A 20,551-nucleotide genomic window follows, 5' to 3' on the forward strand; every position below is an offset into this window, starting at 1 on the left:
CTCTCTTATTGCTTTGCTTATTAGCTTAAGAAGTCATATACCTGTTAAATTACAATGCCGTCCTCTCTTTCTTGTTAACTTCCCTTCTAATTTACAAATATATATTTTGATTAAATTATACTGTAATAATGTCAAGTCAACAGCGTGTGTTGAACAGTACACCTAACGTTGCTAAAATAAATTAAGTTTTGGTTTATTTAACTCAAAAGCTCATGAGCGAAGAGTGCTTGTCAAATTAATTACGTGATTAATGAGCTGTCTCTTTAATTAATTAAAAGTAATTAATTAATTATTTTTTCACCTTCTACTACTATTAAAAAAGTATATATATATATACCATTTATTATTATAATATTATTTTTATAAGATCGATATGCTTTATTTTATCGTTATATCATGTAATGTTGCATATGATTATACATTTTGAATTTATATTGTATGTGATAATGAAAACGATGATGATAATCTTAATTTCAAATATATAAAAGCTAAAACTAGTAAGGGCACTTCCAATATGAGTACCTATTACTTTTTGTTACATATAATACTCAGTATAATGAGTGGATGACAAACTTTTGATGATCAGAATTTGCTAATACTAGATGGATTTATCATTGGCTTATATGGAAAAGTTATAAATTTTTTAAAATGTAATACTATTTTTGGTTTTAGAGTGGAACAACTGTTTTCCTTAAAAACTTCATTTAAACCAAGGAATATATATCCAAATAGAAAGCTCGTTATTTTTTCCCTTTTTTACTACTTTAGTTTCAAGAATAAAATGAAACGTACCCATATAGTATCTACCAAAAAAAATTAAAAAAAATTGCATATAGAGTACACGCTGTTTCTTCTTCTTATCGTTTTTTGCAGTAATCGAATACATGAAAAATCTCATTTATTTATTTATTTATTGTTGAAATATCATTTTTTCCAAAACCAATGAAAACTGAATTATTATACCATGATCAATTATCATTCTTTTGAAAAACTTAAACCAAACAAATTCATCCAAAATAAATCAATGCAAAGGAAAACCTATACATAATGCTAACATATATTGATGAATATGACCAGTCAGAAAAACAATGGGAAAGAAGATTCTTGATTAACATCTACAAAGGTAGCTACTAGCTAGACCTAAAGTTGACTAAAGAGGGTCCCAGGTAGATTCCGGCACAAAGGACAGGTGGCATTAACTCTGAGCCATTCATCAATACAATCAGAATGAAAATAATGGTTGCATTCAGGGATGGTCCTCAGCGTCTCTTTTGGTCTGTATTCAGAGAGACATATAGGGCAAATATTATCATTAGCTTTGGGAAGCCTACCACTTTCCCCAACCAGGGTCTTCGGGTAGGATTCAATAATCGGATCCTCCAGACCCGTAATGGAGTGTTGGTTGGTGTCTGATAAGGCGGAGGCTAAGTCATTGTTGTTTTGACCACCAGAGGCTCCAATTCTTCTTATGTATCGAAGCCTGATGAAGCACAGAATTCCTAGTATTGCAGCTGTAGTGAGTATGGCATACTGGGAAATCGTTGGTAGACCTGTAAAAACAATCACCAAAATTGTTACTTAAATATATAGTTTGCCAAATGGGAATTACTTGGACCTTTATATATATATATATATGATATTAAAATTTACCATAAAATTGGATAACAAAAACAAGTTGTGTTTTGATACTAAAAAGCAGCAAGAGTTTCTTTAGAAGTATTATGTATAGTATGCTTGAAGATAAAATAAAATAAATCAAATAATCCCGGACGTATTGGATACACCCGATTGTGACAAGTTATAGAAAGGAGTTTAGTTGTCCTGATAATACCTGAAATTATCTCTATAGAAATGGTTTTTTGGGTAAATGCTTAGAAATGGTTCTGTTTGCAACTTGCAAATATTAATGTATTGTTTTTACTTTTTAGTGATTGTTTTATAGATAAGATCTAAATATACACTTTTTTAATAAATATTTATTAATAACACGACTTTTTGGATGTTTCTGTATGGCTGTCCAAAGTGTTATCTAATGATGTACCTGACGTTCGTTCTTAATATCAACGAGGAATGCTTTTTTTTTTTTGTTTACAAACAAAATAATAATAATAATAATAATAATAATAATAATGATGATGATGATGGTGATATGCATTCATTCAACAAACCAAAAAAACAAAAAAAAAGAAAAAAAGAAAAAAAGAAGAAGCACTTTTTAGACAAACAATATTACAAAAATTATTGTATACCTAAAACTGATTTTGACCTACATGAAAAGCACTTCCAAGATTAATTGTATATTTAATTATAGCCCGTTTTCTAAGGAATCCACAAAGTAAAATGTATTTTATACCTGTGGTAATTAAGACACGGACATCATAGTTTTTTTTTACAAACTAAATTACTATTTGAATGCTTAAACTCACCATTTTATGAGAATTTGTGTTTGTCACGGTTCTAAGCAAACAAAACATTTTTTTTATTTTTTTTGTAAATTTATTATTATTTATATTCATTAGTCACTACTACTAATATATTATATTTTTTTTGTTTTCAAATAAGTTAAAAATTTACCAAAATCATGAAAAAAATAAATAAATAATGAGTAACAAAAAATTAAATTAACTTACTATGGTTTCCCAGATTAAAGCACTCAATTTGCAACCCAGATTCCCTTTTAAATCCACAATCTCCACCTCTCTGTTCACACACACCACATCTCGGTTCATCCCAACTCAACTCAATGTTTGCATTCAAATATATTCCCCAATCATCCAACCACCATTCTTCCACCGGAAACAACACCGTAGAAATTACCGAGCACATCGGCGGCGGCACCGTGAAAATCTCCGCCGGAATAGCCGCCACCGTGAAATTATTCCCGCTCATGCACGAAATCGGCATCAATTTCGCTCTCGTGGTCGTGGCGGCGTCGGAGGAGCAGTTGAGGAAAGTGAAATGTACGAGATTGCCTACCTTGAAACTGGTTCCCGAAACGCTGAAGTTTCTTTGAAGCAGACGTTTCGGGAGGCAAAACGTTTCGGGATCGTCAATCCAGAACGTTTGCCTCTCGTAGTAAATAGACCTGACGGCGAAATCGCCGGACGGGAGGGAGACGATCGGGTCGCTGCGGTGGTTGCACGAGAGTTCGAAGCCTGGATAGCCGCAGCGAACGGCGCCGTAGTGGGACAATCGGAATGGGAATTTCACCGGTATTCCGCTCGATGGGCAAGTGGTTTCTGGGCAGATTTCGGCACTTCTTGATCTTGAAATGAAAGCCAAGAAGAAGAATAACAGAAAATGTGGAATAATAATAATGTAATTTTCTGAGAAAACCATTTTTTTTTTCCTTTTTGCTGTAAATTGTTTTTTTTTTTTGTTTTTTTTTTTTTTTTAAGTGAGGAAAAAAGCCAAAAGGGATATTTATTTGCTTTGTGATCAGTCATTTTTTTCAAAAATGGAAGTAAAAAGCCGCACAACTATACTCTAACAGTGAAAAAGCGTCAGATATTTTATCTAGTTCGTGAATCTAGCAAACACCATCTCTGTTATCATGCATATCGATGATCGTTATCTCCCCCTATACAGGTATATAGGCCAAAATTATTATAATTAACCATGTGATCTATTTTGCTTAAATCTTTTTCTTCTTCTTCTTCTTCTTTTTTTTTCCCAACCATAATATATATATATATGTATATATACAAACACAAGCCTCCAAAAAAAAAAAAAAAATACCATTTTAGTTACAATTTAGTGAAATTCCGTCCTTAAAATTCTAGACTATATGAAGCTTAATTAGCTAGGTAAAAAAGTTTATCTGATAAATATAACGTGACAAAGATGGTAGTTAAAAAAAAAAAAAAACGAAAAATAAGGAAAAAAATGAATTAATATATGGATATATAATGATTCAATACTTCAATCCTAATTGGTAAGTATACAACATTTTTTAAAAGATGAATTTAGCATTTGCTAAGTTAGTAGGTATATATATATATATATAAATGGATTTTACATTTTTATATAGAGCTTTACTTCATAATTAAATCATATTAAAATTATATTTGGATAAATAACAATCTTTAACATTTTACTATCTTAAAAGATTTCTAACATAATTGAAAATCACATGTTCCCAAAAATTCAAAAAAAAAAAAAATATATATATATATATATATATATATCTATATAATGAGAAAAATAAGCAGGAAAAACGAAAATCGGATATTGATTCCTTGGCATCTTTTAATTATAACAAAGATGGGAATAACGTGGTTGTTGCCCTGGCGGTGACCATGGCCATGGCCGTGCTGAGAATACTGACAAAGACAAAGACTTAAAGACAACAAAACTTGACGTATCAAACAAGGATCTGTTCATCCAGGAATAGCCTATCTTTACATGTATAAGAAATGGCAAACAGAATTAGCATCCAAATTATGGAACCGACAAGACAATGGGTGTCACCAAATAGCTATGAAACAAGCCTGATCTGCCCTGCTCTGAAAATTAATTAACCACAAAATTGAGTAAGAATAAGAAAATGGAAATATGACTTGAATATGTATTTAAATAAACAGAAAAGTCATAATTGGTCCCAAATTCTCTCTCTCTCTCTCATTAAGAAATTAGATCAAAATAATAGACGAGTAATTTCTTCCTTACATTTACATCCTAAAATCTTGTTAAGACGCTATCATATGTATATATATATATATATATATAGATAAGAGCTACTAATCCGTAAATCCCCATGATTTATTAAAAATGAGTCATCAAAATCCAACTTTTGTAATTCGTTCTATTAAATAAATATAAAATCATAAATATTTCGGCAAGCAGGCCCATAGCATATCTTATTCCATTAATATACGTGCTCCAAATTGGTTAATAAAAACAACAATTTTAAGGAAGCAAAAAACGTACTAAACTACCGGGGCTTGGAAACCTGTATCATTCTTAAAACCGCAGGATCCACCAGTCCCTTCACAATCTTCACATCTCGGTTCAATCCATTTCAACACGACATCAATATAAGTCCGTATAATACCATCTCACCGGATCAACCAATCCCTTAGAGATGATCAGCCGGCAAATCGATGTCGCAGCCGGAACATAGCTACTTGTCGGAACAGCCATGACCGCGTAGTTTGAAGAGTTAAGACAACCGATCTTCTTTTCTGATCCCTACGTTGGATATTTGATGGTAGCACAATAGTATTAGATATTGAATAGTTGAGGAAGGTGATGTCTGAACGGTACATCTGCCTCAAAAGGAGCTCCTGGGAGATTGAAATTACGTAATAAGTATCGGTTTGGCATGCAATTCTTCACGTCGTTTATGTTTATGGTTTGTGTTCTGTAATCGATTTGCTTGACTACGAATTTCCCAGAATTGGGGAGATTCGGAGTAATATTGTTGATTCCCTACGTTGTTTATCATGTAATTGCATGAAAGATCAAACCCTGGATAGGCTGCATCGATCTGCAGATTGATCATCAGATGCTGCTGCTTGGCTGCCATTGTTAATCAGACGGAAAGGGATATCGACATCTTGTTCGTTACTACCACAATATGAAGTTTGGCAGATTTCGGCACTTCTTGATACGTAAGCAAAAGGTGGTGATGATGAAGATGATGAAGACCAACATTTCTAAAGGTGGCCATTTGAGGTACTGAAACTGCAAAAGGTGTATATTGCTCTGGTTATATTCTACTATCTATGTATGAAATATTGTTTGGGGAATCTATATTGTGAGAAGGATATGATGTTAATGTATATATATTATGGGAAAGAGACAAGGAAGGAACAAAAAGAAGAAAAGAGTATTACGAGTAATAGCGTAGCATTAGACACCAACCCTTCTCAAATCTAAAGGGTTATCTGCACGATAGATTGGACTTTTATAAATATATATTTTTTGCCACATTCACAAACCAACAGAAGAAAAAACATGACAGTGCAAGAAACAAACAAAAACAAACTTTCTATTCCCCCTGGAGGAAGGCACCCATCAATCAAGACTCTAGAGAGCAGTTTTCAAACCTTGAGACCATTTTTTGGAGTCAACCTTCACCATCAGCAACTAATTGTACAGTCCATTTACCAAAAATTAATTAATTAATTAATTATAGTCCCTTCGAAACCTATTTAAAACAACAAAAAGCCTTGCCACAACAAATTGATAAACCCTCATCCTCTTTAGGAAAAGAACATTTTTATTTAACTGGTACATAAACAATATGGCATTTTAAACCACTCCCATAATAAAACGCTCTGTAATTTACTTTGCAAAATTTACATGTTTATTTTCATGTTGCAACATATTATATATATATTGTAAATTATTTTCTTCGAAGTCATGGTGACTTTTGGACCGGAATCTTTGTGCATTATTTGTTTGTTTATTTATTATTTTAATTTGTGAGCAGTTTACATTCAGGATCAAACCTTTTTTTTTACTTTTTTTTATTTTTAGGTGAATGATAGCCGTGATCGAACTTGACTGGGGCGGTTAAGTAAGAATGGCTATTGGCAGGTCTTAAATTTATTCATTTATTTATTTATTTTTTGAGTGACATTAATATCCATGTTACGGATAAGAATTAGGGAACGTGTGAGAAGGTAAGTATTTGACAGCCCAATGCCAAAAGCCCGATCCGTGGAATTCATGGTTGGGTTAACATACTCACTTTCTGCCATGTGGCCATATTTGGGACCCACTGGTTCTCGTTTCAATCCCAATCCCAATCCCAATCCCGGATACTGACGTAAAAATAAACAAATAAATAAACAGAAGATCAACATATTCTAAAGTACTGATTCAAATAACTTTTCAAATATATATATATATATATATACAAATTAATTAAACATACTACTATTTCAAATATAGTACTCCAAATTCTAATGATTTGTATAATCACATATTACTGTATAAAAAGAGAAATTATGTACACCATTGCATATAGTATTTCATATTACATTTACACATTAAATTTGGCATATAAAATATAATTGGCAAAATTTGGAAGTAGATTCAATTATTAAAAAATTGATGGGACATATATATTTATTCAATTAAATTTGTTTGTTTAATTAATTAAAAGAATCATATGTCCCATCTTTTATGCATACTCGATTTCATAATTTGATTAAAATAAATTTTAAAATTTGGTAATGTTAATTTTTGACATTTGTCATTAAAATAGTATTTCCAAAAGTTGATATTGGCATTTTCAATTGCATTTACAACTGAAAAGCTCATATTAATACTAAATTTAAAAAATAATGATGATAAAATGCAATTTACCATTAAAGATGTTTTAAATTAATATATATGTTGCTAATCTATCTAAGCAAACTAACTTTAAGGCTGGATAAAAGGCTAACAACTTTGACTAATTTTACTACCATATGTGACTAACTGTAACTTGTAAAATATTGATAAGTATAGGTTTAAAGTTTAATCATACAAGATTTGGTCTTCTCAGCCAACACAAATTTCCCCATATAATATATAATTTAAAATATAATTTTAAAATAAAAATACAACAGATGGGACAAACACCACATACACGACAATGCATTTTTTTATGCCTCGGACTGTGATGCATACAGCTAACCCTCATTTAAATCTAAACTTTTTATTTTATAAAAATCTATCTAACCCTCATTTAGATTTTGTTTTTATTATCTATAAATTAAAAATGTATGTTGTGTTGTATATTTATGTTGTATTATCAATTTTGTTATTTTTTGTAAGGAAAAAGTGGAATAATAAACACTATAAATATGAAACAAAAAAAGAATTATTCCTGAACATTTTTAGTTAATTGAAATCCAAATAAAAGAAGTTTAGTTAATTAATTATTATACGTGAAGGAAAAAGAAATAGACAATTAATGAGGCGTGGATTAATGTGTTAATTAATTAATTAATTAATTTTATTTTCAATTGAAAATTGAATATATTTTATAATTTTGATCCCCACTTATAAAATGATAAATAAAATGTTCAATTGAAAATATTAAAATAAATTTAAATGTTTTGACATAAAAAAAGAAGAAGATAATATTAGGTTATGAACATAAAAATATGTATGAAAATGTAACACCCCGTCCCAAATCACATCGGAATTCGTGCACGTTGACCGAGGTTGATCGATGACCGAGTGGATCAAAAGTTGACTTTTTGTTCCAGTTGAAATTTATAGTTGACCATGGTACCGTGGTGAAGTGCATGATGCTCTGAGTTCGTAAACTAGTAGCACGTCGAAAATGGAGCTACGGTTTGAAAGTTATGGGCAAAACAAGTCGAGGTGCAAACTGTTCAATAGGTGCCGGGAGTTGACTTTTTATTATTGTGTAATTATGTTTTGACTTTTGTATGGTTGTAAAGTACTCATCGATACGAGTTCATAGACTAGCAGCATGCTTAAATTAGACATCTGGTTAAAAAGTTACGGATGTTTGAAGTTCGCCGGATACCGTAATATTTTATTATATCTGGCTTAAGTGCACAGTATTGCCACATGTCGTCACCTGATTGGTCCACGTGGGTGAACAGTGTCACCCACGGTGACTTTTATTTGGCAAAAACGCCGGGGAGGAGAGAGAAAGAGAGAGAAAGGAGAGAGAGAGAGAGAGAGAGAGAGAGAGAGAAACGACTGGCCGCGGGAAATCGTCCAATTTTCCTGCCGATCCTTGCTACACGCGCCGGCCAGACGAGAGCGCCTCCCCATTTCCGGCTGAACCCTGAAATTTCACGACCGCCGGTCGTCGGACGCGCCCAGATCGAGCCAGCGAAGCTCGGCGGCAATTTTTCTCCTCCACCGCCGGCCACCGCCGTTGACCGGTTTCCGGCCACTTTCAAGCCACACGCGCCTGACCGGTCCTTCACCCGTGGCAATTCCGGCCTACCCACCAAATTTCACGGCCACCGGACCTCCGAAGCACCGGGATCGGCACATTTTCCGGCGAGGCGCCGAAAATCTTCAAACCCTGATATCTTCTCCGTCCGGCCTCCGTTTGCCTCACTGCCAGTCTCGTTGGAATCCTCTCCCCTCGATCTACAAAACCCCCAAAAATCTCAACCAACGGCCACCGCACGCGCCGCCACCGGTGACTGTTGCCGGTGACTGCGGCGGCTCGCCAGAAGTCATTGTTTCGGCGAGTACCCAGTTGCACCGCCGGTCCCTGTCCACTGATTCCGACCTCCTGAATCCAAATTCGGCGTCCTTTTCCTCCAATTCGTGACGGTTTGGGAGAATTGAGAAGTCGAATCCCAAAAGCTTTCCGACGAGGTTCCGGCCACCTCGGGTCCGATCTCCGGGAAGTAAGACCGAATCTGTGATCCTCATCACTCAAGCTTCGATTCGGTATATTACTCGTAATTTTTAGTTGTCGTTTTTTTTCGCTCCCCGGGTACCCATTTGGGAATTACCCGATTAAAATATTAATATATTTGGTTGGTGTACTGTGGATGTTTTAGGTGCGCGTGCGAGTAGTGGAGTTAATCCTGCGGAGGATCTTAGCTGATATACGCACTTAAGGTGAGTGACCCACCTTTAAAAATATTTTGGGCCAATTAATTATATTTAATTGGTGTTTAATTGATATTTGAATGATGCTCATGTGGTCAATTTAATTATGATTTTATTGTTATTTAATTTTAATTATTATGCATGAGTAAGGTATTTTTAGTATTAAATTGTATGTGGTTTTAATATTATTTTTGGGCATAATTAGTTTAAACATTTTATGAAAATATTTGTTTAAAGTGGTAGTTTAATTTTTATAATTATGCCTATGGTATTTTATTTGTTGAACCTCGTATTACGAGAAAAATTATTGTTTTACTGTTATCGATATTTTCGTACCGAGTTGTTAAATGAAAATATGTGGGATGGTAAATGTGAAAATTGGTATATTTCCCACTGTAATTTTGGAAAGAACAATACGGTTATAATTAATTTAATAATTATTTTAGACGCATTTATACAGTATTGGTATTCTGGTGTATGTATATGGTTAGCGCGCAAGTATTATGTCTCCCGTGAGTTGTCATTGGACCGTGGGCAGGCAAGTTTGATATTGGCCACAGTCGCCCCCTTCCTTGGCCGGGATGACGGTTTCAGCAGCGGTACTGTCGGGACGCCGAAGTGCCGTTTGCAAGTTTTTCTCTTTAATCCCCCCACCAGTCGGTGCTCGGGACACTGGGTATCGGAAGGCATCACCGGTATATGATGTGGTGCGTCAAGTGTAAATTTTCAGACAAAATTTCAAACCCCAAAGTATTCAAAAATTATTTATTATATGTATTTACATTTTAATTACATTTGAGGTATTTATTTATTTATTTATTGTTATTAAATTGTTTGATCCCTTGGTTTTCGGGAAATACGAATATCGGGTTTTGTGAAAATGTTTTAAAAAGGAAACATTTCCAACGGAGTGATTAGTGAGAGTTTTGAGAGAAATTATTATTTTCAACTGCTATTACTTATTTACCTATCTAATTGCCGGTATTAATTAAATTCCCTTATTTGTTATATTATTATTATTAAAAGTGTTCAGTAGTTAGGGTCGCTCACTGAGATGATTAGCATCTCACGTTTTTAAATTCCGTTCCCTTAGGTGCAAGGGGTGGTAGACGTTCTTCCGGGGCGAACCAAATCTCCGCCGCAATCGTGTTTCGAGAAGTATTTTTGTACTCGTTCATTTCAGTTGTATTATTTCTTTCATCTTTGTTGTAATTTTTCTATTAAATAGCACTTCATGAAGCTCTGTATACTATTTTGGACACCTATGTTTTATTTATGCACTGGATTACTGTTATTCTTGTGAAGTGCTGTAAAATTGTGGAATCAATTTGTAGTATTGTGGGAGGAATAAGGGAATGAATATAGAAGTGTGTTTTTAGTGCAGGTAATTTTTGGTAAGTCCTATCCTTAGGGAAGGTGCTGCCGGATTTTCCGTTGAAAGGTTCGATGATATTTTCCTACGATCAGGACTTGTCTAGGATTTCAAAGAGGAATTCTGGACAGGTCCTGACAGAAAAAGTGTGATTGTACGCTGATATCCTCTTGGACATTTCTACCAATTAACTGACAATATATATATATATATATATAAGAGAAATAAAATAGTAGAAAAATGTAGAGAGAGAAAATAAAAAAATATAAAGTATAGAAAGAGAAATAAAATCAAGAGAGATGGAAAAAAGTGTAGAAAGAGAAAATATGGAGACAAGAGCACTTTTATTTATCACACTAGCTAATATTATTAATGGAATTTTTATTTATGCATTAATTAGTATTTAATTATATTTAAATCAGTTTTAACTTCTAAAAACTAAAATTCTATGTAAAAATGTGAACTTTTAATATAAATTATTTTAATAACTGATATATAAATATGGATTTATTTAATGATAATTTTTAATGGTGATAAATATTGTTTTTTGAAAAAAAAAAAAAGTAAAATAATTAGAGAGATAAAAGGAAGGAAAAATAGATGTTCATTTTATATTATAAGGTCTATTAATTAACGATGTAACAGTATTTTTAATTGGTTAAATGAATAAAATGTTCCAGCACAATGGTAGAATGGAGAGGGAAATAAAATTCCATTCCAAGTTCCAACCATGTTGGTCCAACTAAACTAGGGAATGAGAATTTCAATCGAATGCACCTTATGTTCTTTCTCCATTCAACCAGCTAAAATTTTTAGTTTTTAGAAAATGTCCTATATTTAGGTTTATTTTAAGTCACTAAAAGTAAAATGAATATAATTTATTAATATAATTATTAAAAATAAATTTAATATGTGAGCACATTTACAACGTATCATGTTTAACAAATTTACAATAGAATTGAGTATAACAAACATTTTATTTGTTTTCAGATAATATTAAAGTTATTAAAATATTTATTAAATTTATTTAAGGTATAAATAATGTAAGTAACAACTAATTATTTTTTAATTAATTAATCTATTTAAAAATATATTTTTATATTTAAATTATATAAATATATTAATTAATAATCTTTTAATATATTTTATTTAATAAATAAATATAATAAACTAATTTTTTTAACCAGTGGCGCTACAAATTATGGATAAGAATTACAGTGGGACGGAAAGGGAAGTAATAGTGTCTGACAGCCCAGTTCCCACAGCCCAATCCCTGGAAGTCATAATGGGGCTGACATACTCACTTTATGCCATGTGGCAGTACGTGGACCTACTAATTCTCATTTCAATCCCTTTCCTATATATCGATTAAAAAAAAAAAATGAAAAAAAAAAACTAAAAGATCAGTATATTCTTCTATTTAAATACTGATTTTGATAGCTTTTTGTAAGATTAAAAATACAAATTAATTAAACATATTACTTTATAAAAATAGAACAATTATTATTTCAAATTATGGTACTCCAAATTCCAATGGCTTGTATAATTACATATTACTATAATAAAAATTATGCATGCGGGACATGCATAAAACATACAATATAATTCTCAGACAGTGTCATTAGGACGATCCTAATACATATAGAAATTAAATTTGTCAATTATAAATGAGATAGACCTTTATTTTATTTCATAAAAATAGTAAAAAATAAAAAATAAAAAATGTACAATTAACATCTCCATATGTTTTTGAAATGACTATGTGTTTTTTTTTTTAAAAAAAGAAAAAATTATCGGACATTTAAAAAAAATTCATCTACCAAAATTCACATTTGGAGGGAAAGGATTTGGCATCTGAGTTTTTGAGAAATACAGAGAATAGGGGCTCCCTATGGCGGGAAAATGTCGTTAAAGTCCTTTACCACGTATCAAAACCCCCAACACCCCAACTCTTACTTTCCCTTGCTCTTATTTTTCTCTCGTTTCCTCAGGTCTTCGAAAACCCTTCAGGATTTTGCTTCAAATATCCAACTCTCTCCGTCCAATCTCTTCAATCTCTCACCTCGCTGAAATGTCTCTGCCACTAAATTAGGTACCTTTCTTTATCCGCTCCCTTATTTATCTGCAATGGGATTCTAGGGTTTTTATTTCTGTTTTAGGGCTTGCATTTTCGGCTTTTTGTATTATATTTGTTTCGAGAAATTACGGATTTTTTTAATGACAGTATGTGTTATTTTATTTGCTTGTATTGGATTTTAGGTTTGGAGTGTAGGAAGTTGATATAAAGGAAATTTTTTTTTTGCCCCCCAATTTTCTTCACGAAGTTATTTGTGGGTTAGCTGAGAATGGCTGATGCTTTTGAAGATGAAGCTGAGCAGACGGTTTCCATCCAAGAGTATCTTAAGGACGTTGAGGATCAAGAGCTGGTATTCCCTCAAGCTTTATAGTTTCTTTTTGAGTTGTTTTAGTAATTGGTGGATTTTATGGGTTGCAAATTCTGTTTGGTTGCCTAGATAAACAGGAAATAGAAATAAAAATCTTGAACTAGGTCTCCAATTTAGATTGGTCCACACGCTTTTCTGATTTTATTGTAATGTGAGAAGGCTCATTTCAAGTAGAGCTGGTGATGCTGTTTAATCGTTGTTTTAGCTATTGCTTGGTTAGCTTTTATAATGTAATTTTTCATTTCCTTAACGGTTTAGGAATTATTAAGTGTGTATCTAAAATCAATACTAGTTCATATAGGTCAGGTGCCGTATGAGAATATTGTTTGGAAGAATGCACTGGAGCACAGCCAAGCAGAGTTTTGTGGTATTAAAGTTAAGCTGGTAAAAGATTACTATTTGTGCTTTGCTAGCATTTGACTTAAGCTTAGTCTTTTGGTCTCTTAAGACATTTTGTGAGCAATTTAGCAGTGCTTAGGCTTGGTAGATTGGTATATCTAAGCATATAAATTGAAGCCTAGCTTGGTAAAAATAGAATTTAATTCTGGCTAGATGACTTGAGGTTAGCTTTTAGGCCTTTGAGCTTGCTTTTTGAGTAATTTCACGAAGCTTAGATCTGGTACTTCTACGAGTACAAGCATGAGTTCAAATCAACTGGTTTCCCCATTGTTACGGAGCAAAAAGGTTGTTCAGAAATTATGTCCAAAATTTGTTCTAGCATCTCTTCTCAAATCTTATAGTTGCTTGACCAAATCTTAGTGATATGAGGGTGGTTCAGGTTGTGCTCTTTGATTGACAAAATATTCATGGATAAATAATAATGAGAACTTCATTTGACTTTTTTTTCCTGCTTGGCTGATTTGCTTTATATTTCTTACAGGAAGCAGATTTGGTTTTGGGGGGTGATGAAGGGAAGGAGTGCACCTATAATAATGGTTATATGAAACGGCAAGCAATTTTCTCATGCCTGACTTGCACCCCTGATGGGAATGCTGGACTCTGCACAGCTTGCAGCTTGTCTTGCCATGATGGCCATGAGGTATCAGTCTAGTTAATGTCCTTCAGTGTATGTACTTTATTCAGCGGTAGTCATCTAGTGATGTGTAAATCTTGTTACATTGTCTTTTGGTTGCATAATAGTCTTCTAATTGTGCCATTGTTCTACATGAATGTAGATTTTGCTTTTTGTTATTGTATTATTATTTATGGGTTTTTGGGGAAGATTGCTGACCTTGTATATAAACAAGGTTTTCCATATCAATGATTTTCCCTACTTGTAAAGCAAGATTTACTCTTGTGTTGCATCTGAGGGGAACCTCACTGTTATTATATGAAGAGGCTTTAGTTTATTTTATCATCTACAATAAAAGAACCTCACTGTTATTATTTGAGGCTTTAGTTTATTTGTGTTGCATCTGAATGGCTTTTTTATGAAGTTCATTCAGGGTACATAGCATGCTCCTCTTTTGTACTTTTATGTGTTTGATGTCTGCAATTTACATATTGGCTTACAAATTAAACCATGAAGGCTTGATATTTCTTTTTAATCAATTGCTTGCACAGATTTCAAATTGCTGGAGATGTTAAATTGTTGGACTAGATTAATTTCTGTTATTCTGGTAGCTGATAATTTTGCTGTTTTTGTGATCATTACAAAATGATTTTATTTTTAATTTTCATATTGTATACCATTTTCTTAATGATAAAAATATCATTATATTATTCTATTACTTATATCTAATGTTGGTTTCATCTCTTTGGACAAGATTGTGGAACTATGGACTAAAAGAAACTTTAGGTGTGATTGTGGGAATTCAAAATTTGGGGAGTTCTTTTGCAAACTTTTCCCAAATAAAGATGTGGAAAATGTTGAGAACTCGTATAATCATAATTTTAAAGGCACATACTGTACATGTGGTCGCCCTTATCCTGATCCTGATGCTGAAGAACAAGTGGAGATGATACAGTGCTGTGTATGTGAAGACTGGTTCCATGAAGAGCATATTGGTCTTGACTCTTCTGATGAGGTTGGTAGCTTGAGTTGCCCTGGGCTTTCAGTTCTTTTGTATCATGTTCTTATTGAGATTATGATTTATTTATTTATTTATTTTTTTCCCCTCCTTTAACATATAAGTAATCAGGGCAAGGTTTGAACAAGTTAAGATCTATAGGATAAGAGTACCTTCTGATGCTTTCTGTCAATTTGGAGTAGCAAATTTGTAGATATATATAGCATGAAATTCATGCTGTTTAGATAGCTGAGCCTTGAAAACTTTGATGAGTCTTGTAATCCTTTTTTTTTCCGCTTTTGTTATTTTTCTGCCACTGAGCACTTTCATGTTTTTGTATGGCCCACCCTTACTGCCAGTCTGATAGCCAGTTGCTTTATGCACAAGCTAGCCCATATCAGTCTAGGAAAGTTGATAATGAAATGAAAATTCCAATTTAAATTATTGCCTTCATTACTCAAAATTGTATCCCCATTCTTCCTTATCCAAAATTTTGCATCCTCCTGTATGCTAGTATTCTAACCATGTTATGGCACATTGTTCCCATCTTTCTCTGTACAACAGATTCCAAGAGATGAGGAAGGAGAGCCTTTATATGAAGATTTTATCTGTGGCACATGCTCAGCTGTCTGCTCTTTTTTAAGACTATATCCTCGAGCCATATGGGCAGGAGAGAGGCAGCATGCTGATACTATAAATGTAAGCAAGGATAAAGATGTTGTGGAAGATATACCTTCAGCTTGTGGATCTGGATTTTCAGAGAAAGATATATCTTCAGAAAAGATTCAAGCACCAACTTCTGCCAAATCTGAACCAGTGCCTGAGGGATTGCCACTTGGTGAGAATTCTGGGCAGGATAAAAAGCCAAATGAATGCACCGTTGCCAATCCAAACGCTACCTGTATTATTGGAGTTGATCTGATTGCTGATTCCCCTAAATCTGAAGGGAAGCCAATGTTTCTTTCAAAAAACTGGAGGGATGCCCTTTGCAGATGTGAAAGATGTAGTGATTTTTTCAAACAAAGGTCTATTGGTTTTCTCCTTGACAAGGAGGACTCAATTGTGGAGTACGAAAAAGTGGCAAAGCAGAAGAGGGAAGAAAAGTTACAGCAACAAGAGGGGGCTGAAATTAACTTATTCAATAATCTTGGTCATGTGGAGAAGATTGAGATTCTGAATGGTATTGCAGATATCAAGGATGAGCTTCGTACTTTCTTGGTAATGTCTCTAATAATATATGACTTCTTTTCCTTCTTTGCATAAAACTGAGCTTCTCTTGTTTATTAGCTATGCACCGTTTTCAAACCTAAATGTGCATTCTTTTGCAGGAATCATTTGACTCTTCAAAGCCGATTACTTCTGCTGATGTCCACCAGGTTTTTGAGAATCTAGCAAAGAAACGCAGGCGTGTATGATCAGGTTATTGTTCAATCTTTATTGCCGTTGCATGCATGTGTTGTTGCAACCTTCAGTGGTTAGTTTTGATAATGTATCCAGGTTCAGAAACCTTTGGAAAGCATGCATGTTTCTAGGCAGTTTTATGATAATGGTTTAGTACGGACATATTTTACTTTGTAGACGTCTATGTTTGTATAGGTACTTTATATCAATTTAGCTTTTCAAATGGTGGACATATAAAATCTCTAGAAGCAGGTGGGAATTTGTTGTTGTTATTATTATTTTTTTGTGCTTGGTAGTAGTAATTTTGATCTGGGATTTTCTTTTTTGTTAATAATGTAAGAAAAAAAAAGGCAGATTCCATGATAAAAAATCGACGAATAATATTACAGGTATCATATAATCCAATCAATATATTTGCCAAGAGTTCAATCGATGTTTAGTTAATCTTCATCTCTTAAAGTGTTCACTAATTTATTTTTATTTGAATATATTAATTAATCAAATAGTGATATATCTATTTTTGATAGATGTGTTTATAAACTAGATGGTGCTTGTACTATTACTCAAAACCGACTTCAAGAATCCTTAGGATAAGGCAATAACTTCAGTCTACTAATCACGTTTATAAATTTTTATCCCACCTGGGTAAATGGTCAATGTAAGAGGCACTCCAACAGCTAATTTTATAAAGAACTGAAAAGAAATTCCAAAAGAATTGGAAAACCTAAAATCAGTGTCGAAGTTCTCTTCTCATCATATTGCTCTTCAGAACATTTCCAACGGTTATTTGGATTTTTATATTTTTATTTTCATGTCAGAAATATAAATTTTTATTGTTGTATTAGAAATGTAGACAGATTTAAAAAAATACTCTTCAACAGCTTTGTTTATGGATTTTGTTAAGTTGATGTGTCAAAATATAAAATAGACATTGTTAAAAAGATTTTCTAATCTAAAAGTTTTATTAAACATTGTGATTCATCAAAATAATATTTATCAAGATTATAATTTTTTTAAAAAAAAATAAATATTATCAATTATTATTATTTTATTTAAAGAAAATATAAACGTACACATTATTATATTTATATATAATTATTAAAGATCAATTTTATAATTGAATGTATAAATTCTTTCAAATTTTATCCCACATAAAGATGCTTTAGCTTTGCTTTGACAGCTAATTAACACTCAGGCTAAATTTTAGCCGCTAAAAAACATAGATTTGTCTTTTGCGTGATTAAGCGCATCACGGCATGTGAACTAATTATGATTCTGCTGTAGTACATACTATGAACATAAATACAAAGTTGAACAATATTTTAAGTAGGAAAAGAATCTCGCCAGTAAAGCATTAAAGGCAAAAGAACAAACAAAATAAGAAAGAAAGATACTTTTTTGCATCATTCCCGTAGTAGGGTATTTATAATCTTAATTGGATCTTCATTTTTCTAAATTCTAGGTGGGTTAAATAAATTTTATTTTAAGTTAAAAGTATCTTATTTGAAATCCGAAGCCTAATTCGGTTCGATCATCATTTTATAGTTTTGTATTTGTTTTATCTTTTGGTAAAAATTTATCTATGATATATTAATTGTGGGGCTGCCTCAATCTTGAAACTCCGATTATTTTGTTGACAAAGATGATAAAGTTTTATAAATATACAACCGTCGTTGTATGTGTAATAATACAGTGACATGTTATTTATTTTGTTGGTCCTACATATATTGTGTTTTGGTTGTACGTTTAATTGATTATTAAATTTGCAACTTATAATTTACCAGAAATCAGGATAATTCTTCCCAATAAGATGGTGCAATTTCGTCAACACTTCATAAGAGCGAAACAAGAGTAGGTATGCCGTTGTGTTGGTCCAATGGCAAAAGTAAAATATTTTGAGCCCCATGTGTTTCAATAGTACTACTTAAAAAAATGTGAATGCTTTTCCAAAATAATAAATATATATATATAGATAAAAGATAGTCAATAGTCTTTACCTAAACTCTGGAGACTGTCGAGTTAAAAACTACTGTGTCGCCGATTTCTGAAAGCGAAATTCAACAATCTTTAATTAAATTCTTTTTTTCTGATTTTGTTTTTAGTAGCAAAAAAGTCAATTGTTTTATGGAAAGAAGCGCGGATTAAGCTTTAATTTTGTCAGTTAAAAGTTATAATTTAGGTGGAATTTCTAGTTTTAGAACGTCATGTTTTGGTCATGGTTGCATCAATGTTGGAGACCCTACTAATAATTTAATTTAATGTGCTTTTCATTTGGAAATATGTACTACCACAATTCAAAGCATATGTTCCGCTTTCATATATTCATGATTTTTTTTTTCTTTTTGTTAATTATCTATTAATTTAGACAGTAGAGGTCCCAAATGAGGATCTGGCATCTCCCAAATAACCACTGAAATTACATAATTACCAAAACATACCTGTAGGAAGTTAAAGAACAATGAAAATCTATTCCCTATTACATTAAAATGGATAACTTGGCACATTTAGGTAATATTTTCTATGCAATTTTTCTTTTTCTCCTTAAAAGGGTTAGTGTCTGGATTCAAGACAAACATAACGTCGGTATCCTGTGGTCTCCATATCAAACCTTGATAATATATGCTTTTACTATTTCAATGTTCACACTTGTTGATGGTATTCCATACATAAAATAAATATTAGTCTTAAAAGTCTTCAAACATTTTAATGGTTCATAATATATGGCGTCTAGAAAGTTGATTTTATATATACACATAAAGTATTAATTTCTCACTGTATTACAATTTAGATAGAAAATATTGTTTTATTTGGTAGGAGTAAAGGCTGATGTTAGTTAATTCAATCTTTGAATTTCCCTTAGTAAAAAAAGAGAGACTAAATCTCCAGTATTATTATTATACTAGCTCACATGGGTAGAATTACATATTGAAAACTTGGGAAAGATACTCTACTACTAACAATTCAAGGGTTTTCATCAATAACATGAAGTGGGAATTCCAGCTTTATAGAGCATTGAAACGTAATAGTCAAAATTTCACAGCTTATAAACATACTCTATTAAAAACGACAAACATTCTTTCTCTAAGATGCTTTTGGATACACTGCCATTCAAAGTTCAAACTAAATCGAACTCCAAATCCAAAAAGGGAAAAAAAATTTTAAAAAGACGCAAAATCAATAATTGTTTGTACTCATTTTTCTAGTTGTAGTTTCTCCTTTAAGCAACTTGTTATGTCACTCAAAAAGAAAAAGATGAATAAAGTTAAAAGCAAAACCACTTGCCACAAGTATTGAAATAAAAATGAAAATAAGATTTATAGTAAAAGAGCATTTTTTATCAAGCAAAAAAGTTTCAATGGTAGGTGAATATAGGGAACTTTTTTCTACGTAGAAAGAGTGGAAGTCTATTTTAATCAACATGGGAATAAAGTAAGACCCTATACTATCACACAATATATATATATATATATATTTTTTTTTTTAAAAATAGACAAACTCAAAAAAAAAAAAAAAAAAAAAAAAAAAAAAGGAGAAACTCATCCTCGTCGGTGCTTTATTTTTATGTTGGTGATGCCTTAATGCCCGTGACTTTGTCGGCAAATGGGGTCTCTCTCTATTTATTTTTTAAAAGTCTCTCTCTATTTATTTTTTAAAATTAATAGTTTGATAGTTGAATTATTTTCTATGCTTATGTACAAATTCCACCAAATTTCATTATCAATGACTGATGACATTTTGTTGCTATCTCGAAATCCAAAAAGCAAAAAAATATTGCC

General features: G+C 32.2%; 2 protein-coding genes across 2 annotated transcripts; one reads left to right on the forward strand and one right to left on the reverse strand.

Annotated features, from left to right (window-relative positions):
* Positions 1-1,039: 1,039 nt before the first annotated feature.
* On the reverse strand, positions 1,040-3,416 carry LOC107430142 (RING-H2 finger protein ATL20). Its single transcript, XM_016040942.4, has 2 exons — positions 2,631-3,416; positions 1,040-1,550 (listed from the first exon to the last, which is right to left on the reverse strand). Exons 1-2 carry the CDS (start codon positions 3,337-3,339, stop codon positions 1,141-1,143), a joined length of 1,119 nt encoding a protein of 372 aa, XP_015896428.2. The 5' UTR covers positions 3,340-3,416; the 3' UTR covers positions 1,040-1,140.
* A 9,409-nt stretch (positions 3,417-12,825) lies between these two features.
* On the forward strand, positions 12,826-17,053 carry LOC107430136 (uncharacterized). The gene is made up of 6 exons (XM_016040934.4): positions 12,826-13,013; positions 13,181-13,347; positions 14,246-14,404; positions 15,132-15,392; positions 15,939-16,592; positions 16,703-17,053. The coding sequence occupies exons 2-6, from the start codon at positions 13,267-13,269 to the stop codon at positions 16,787-16,789; spliced, it is 1,242 nt and encodes a 413-aa protein (XP_015896420.3). The 5' UTR covers positions 12,826-13,013; positions 13,181-13,266; the 3' UTR covers positions 16,790-17,053.
* Positions 17,054-20,551: the final 3,498 nt, after the last annotated feature.

This window comes from Ziziphus jujuba, chromosome 6 (assembly GCF_031755915.1).
Source record: "Ziziphus jujuba cultivar Dongzao chromosome 6, ASM3175591v1".
In the NCBI taxonomy this organism is placed as follows: Eukaryota; Viridiplantae; Streptophyta; class Magnoliopsida; order Rosales; family Rhamnaceae; genus Ziziphus; species Ziziphus jujuba.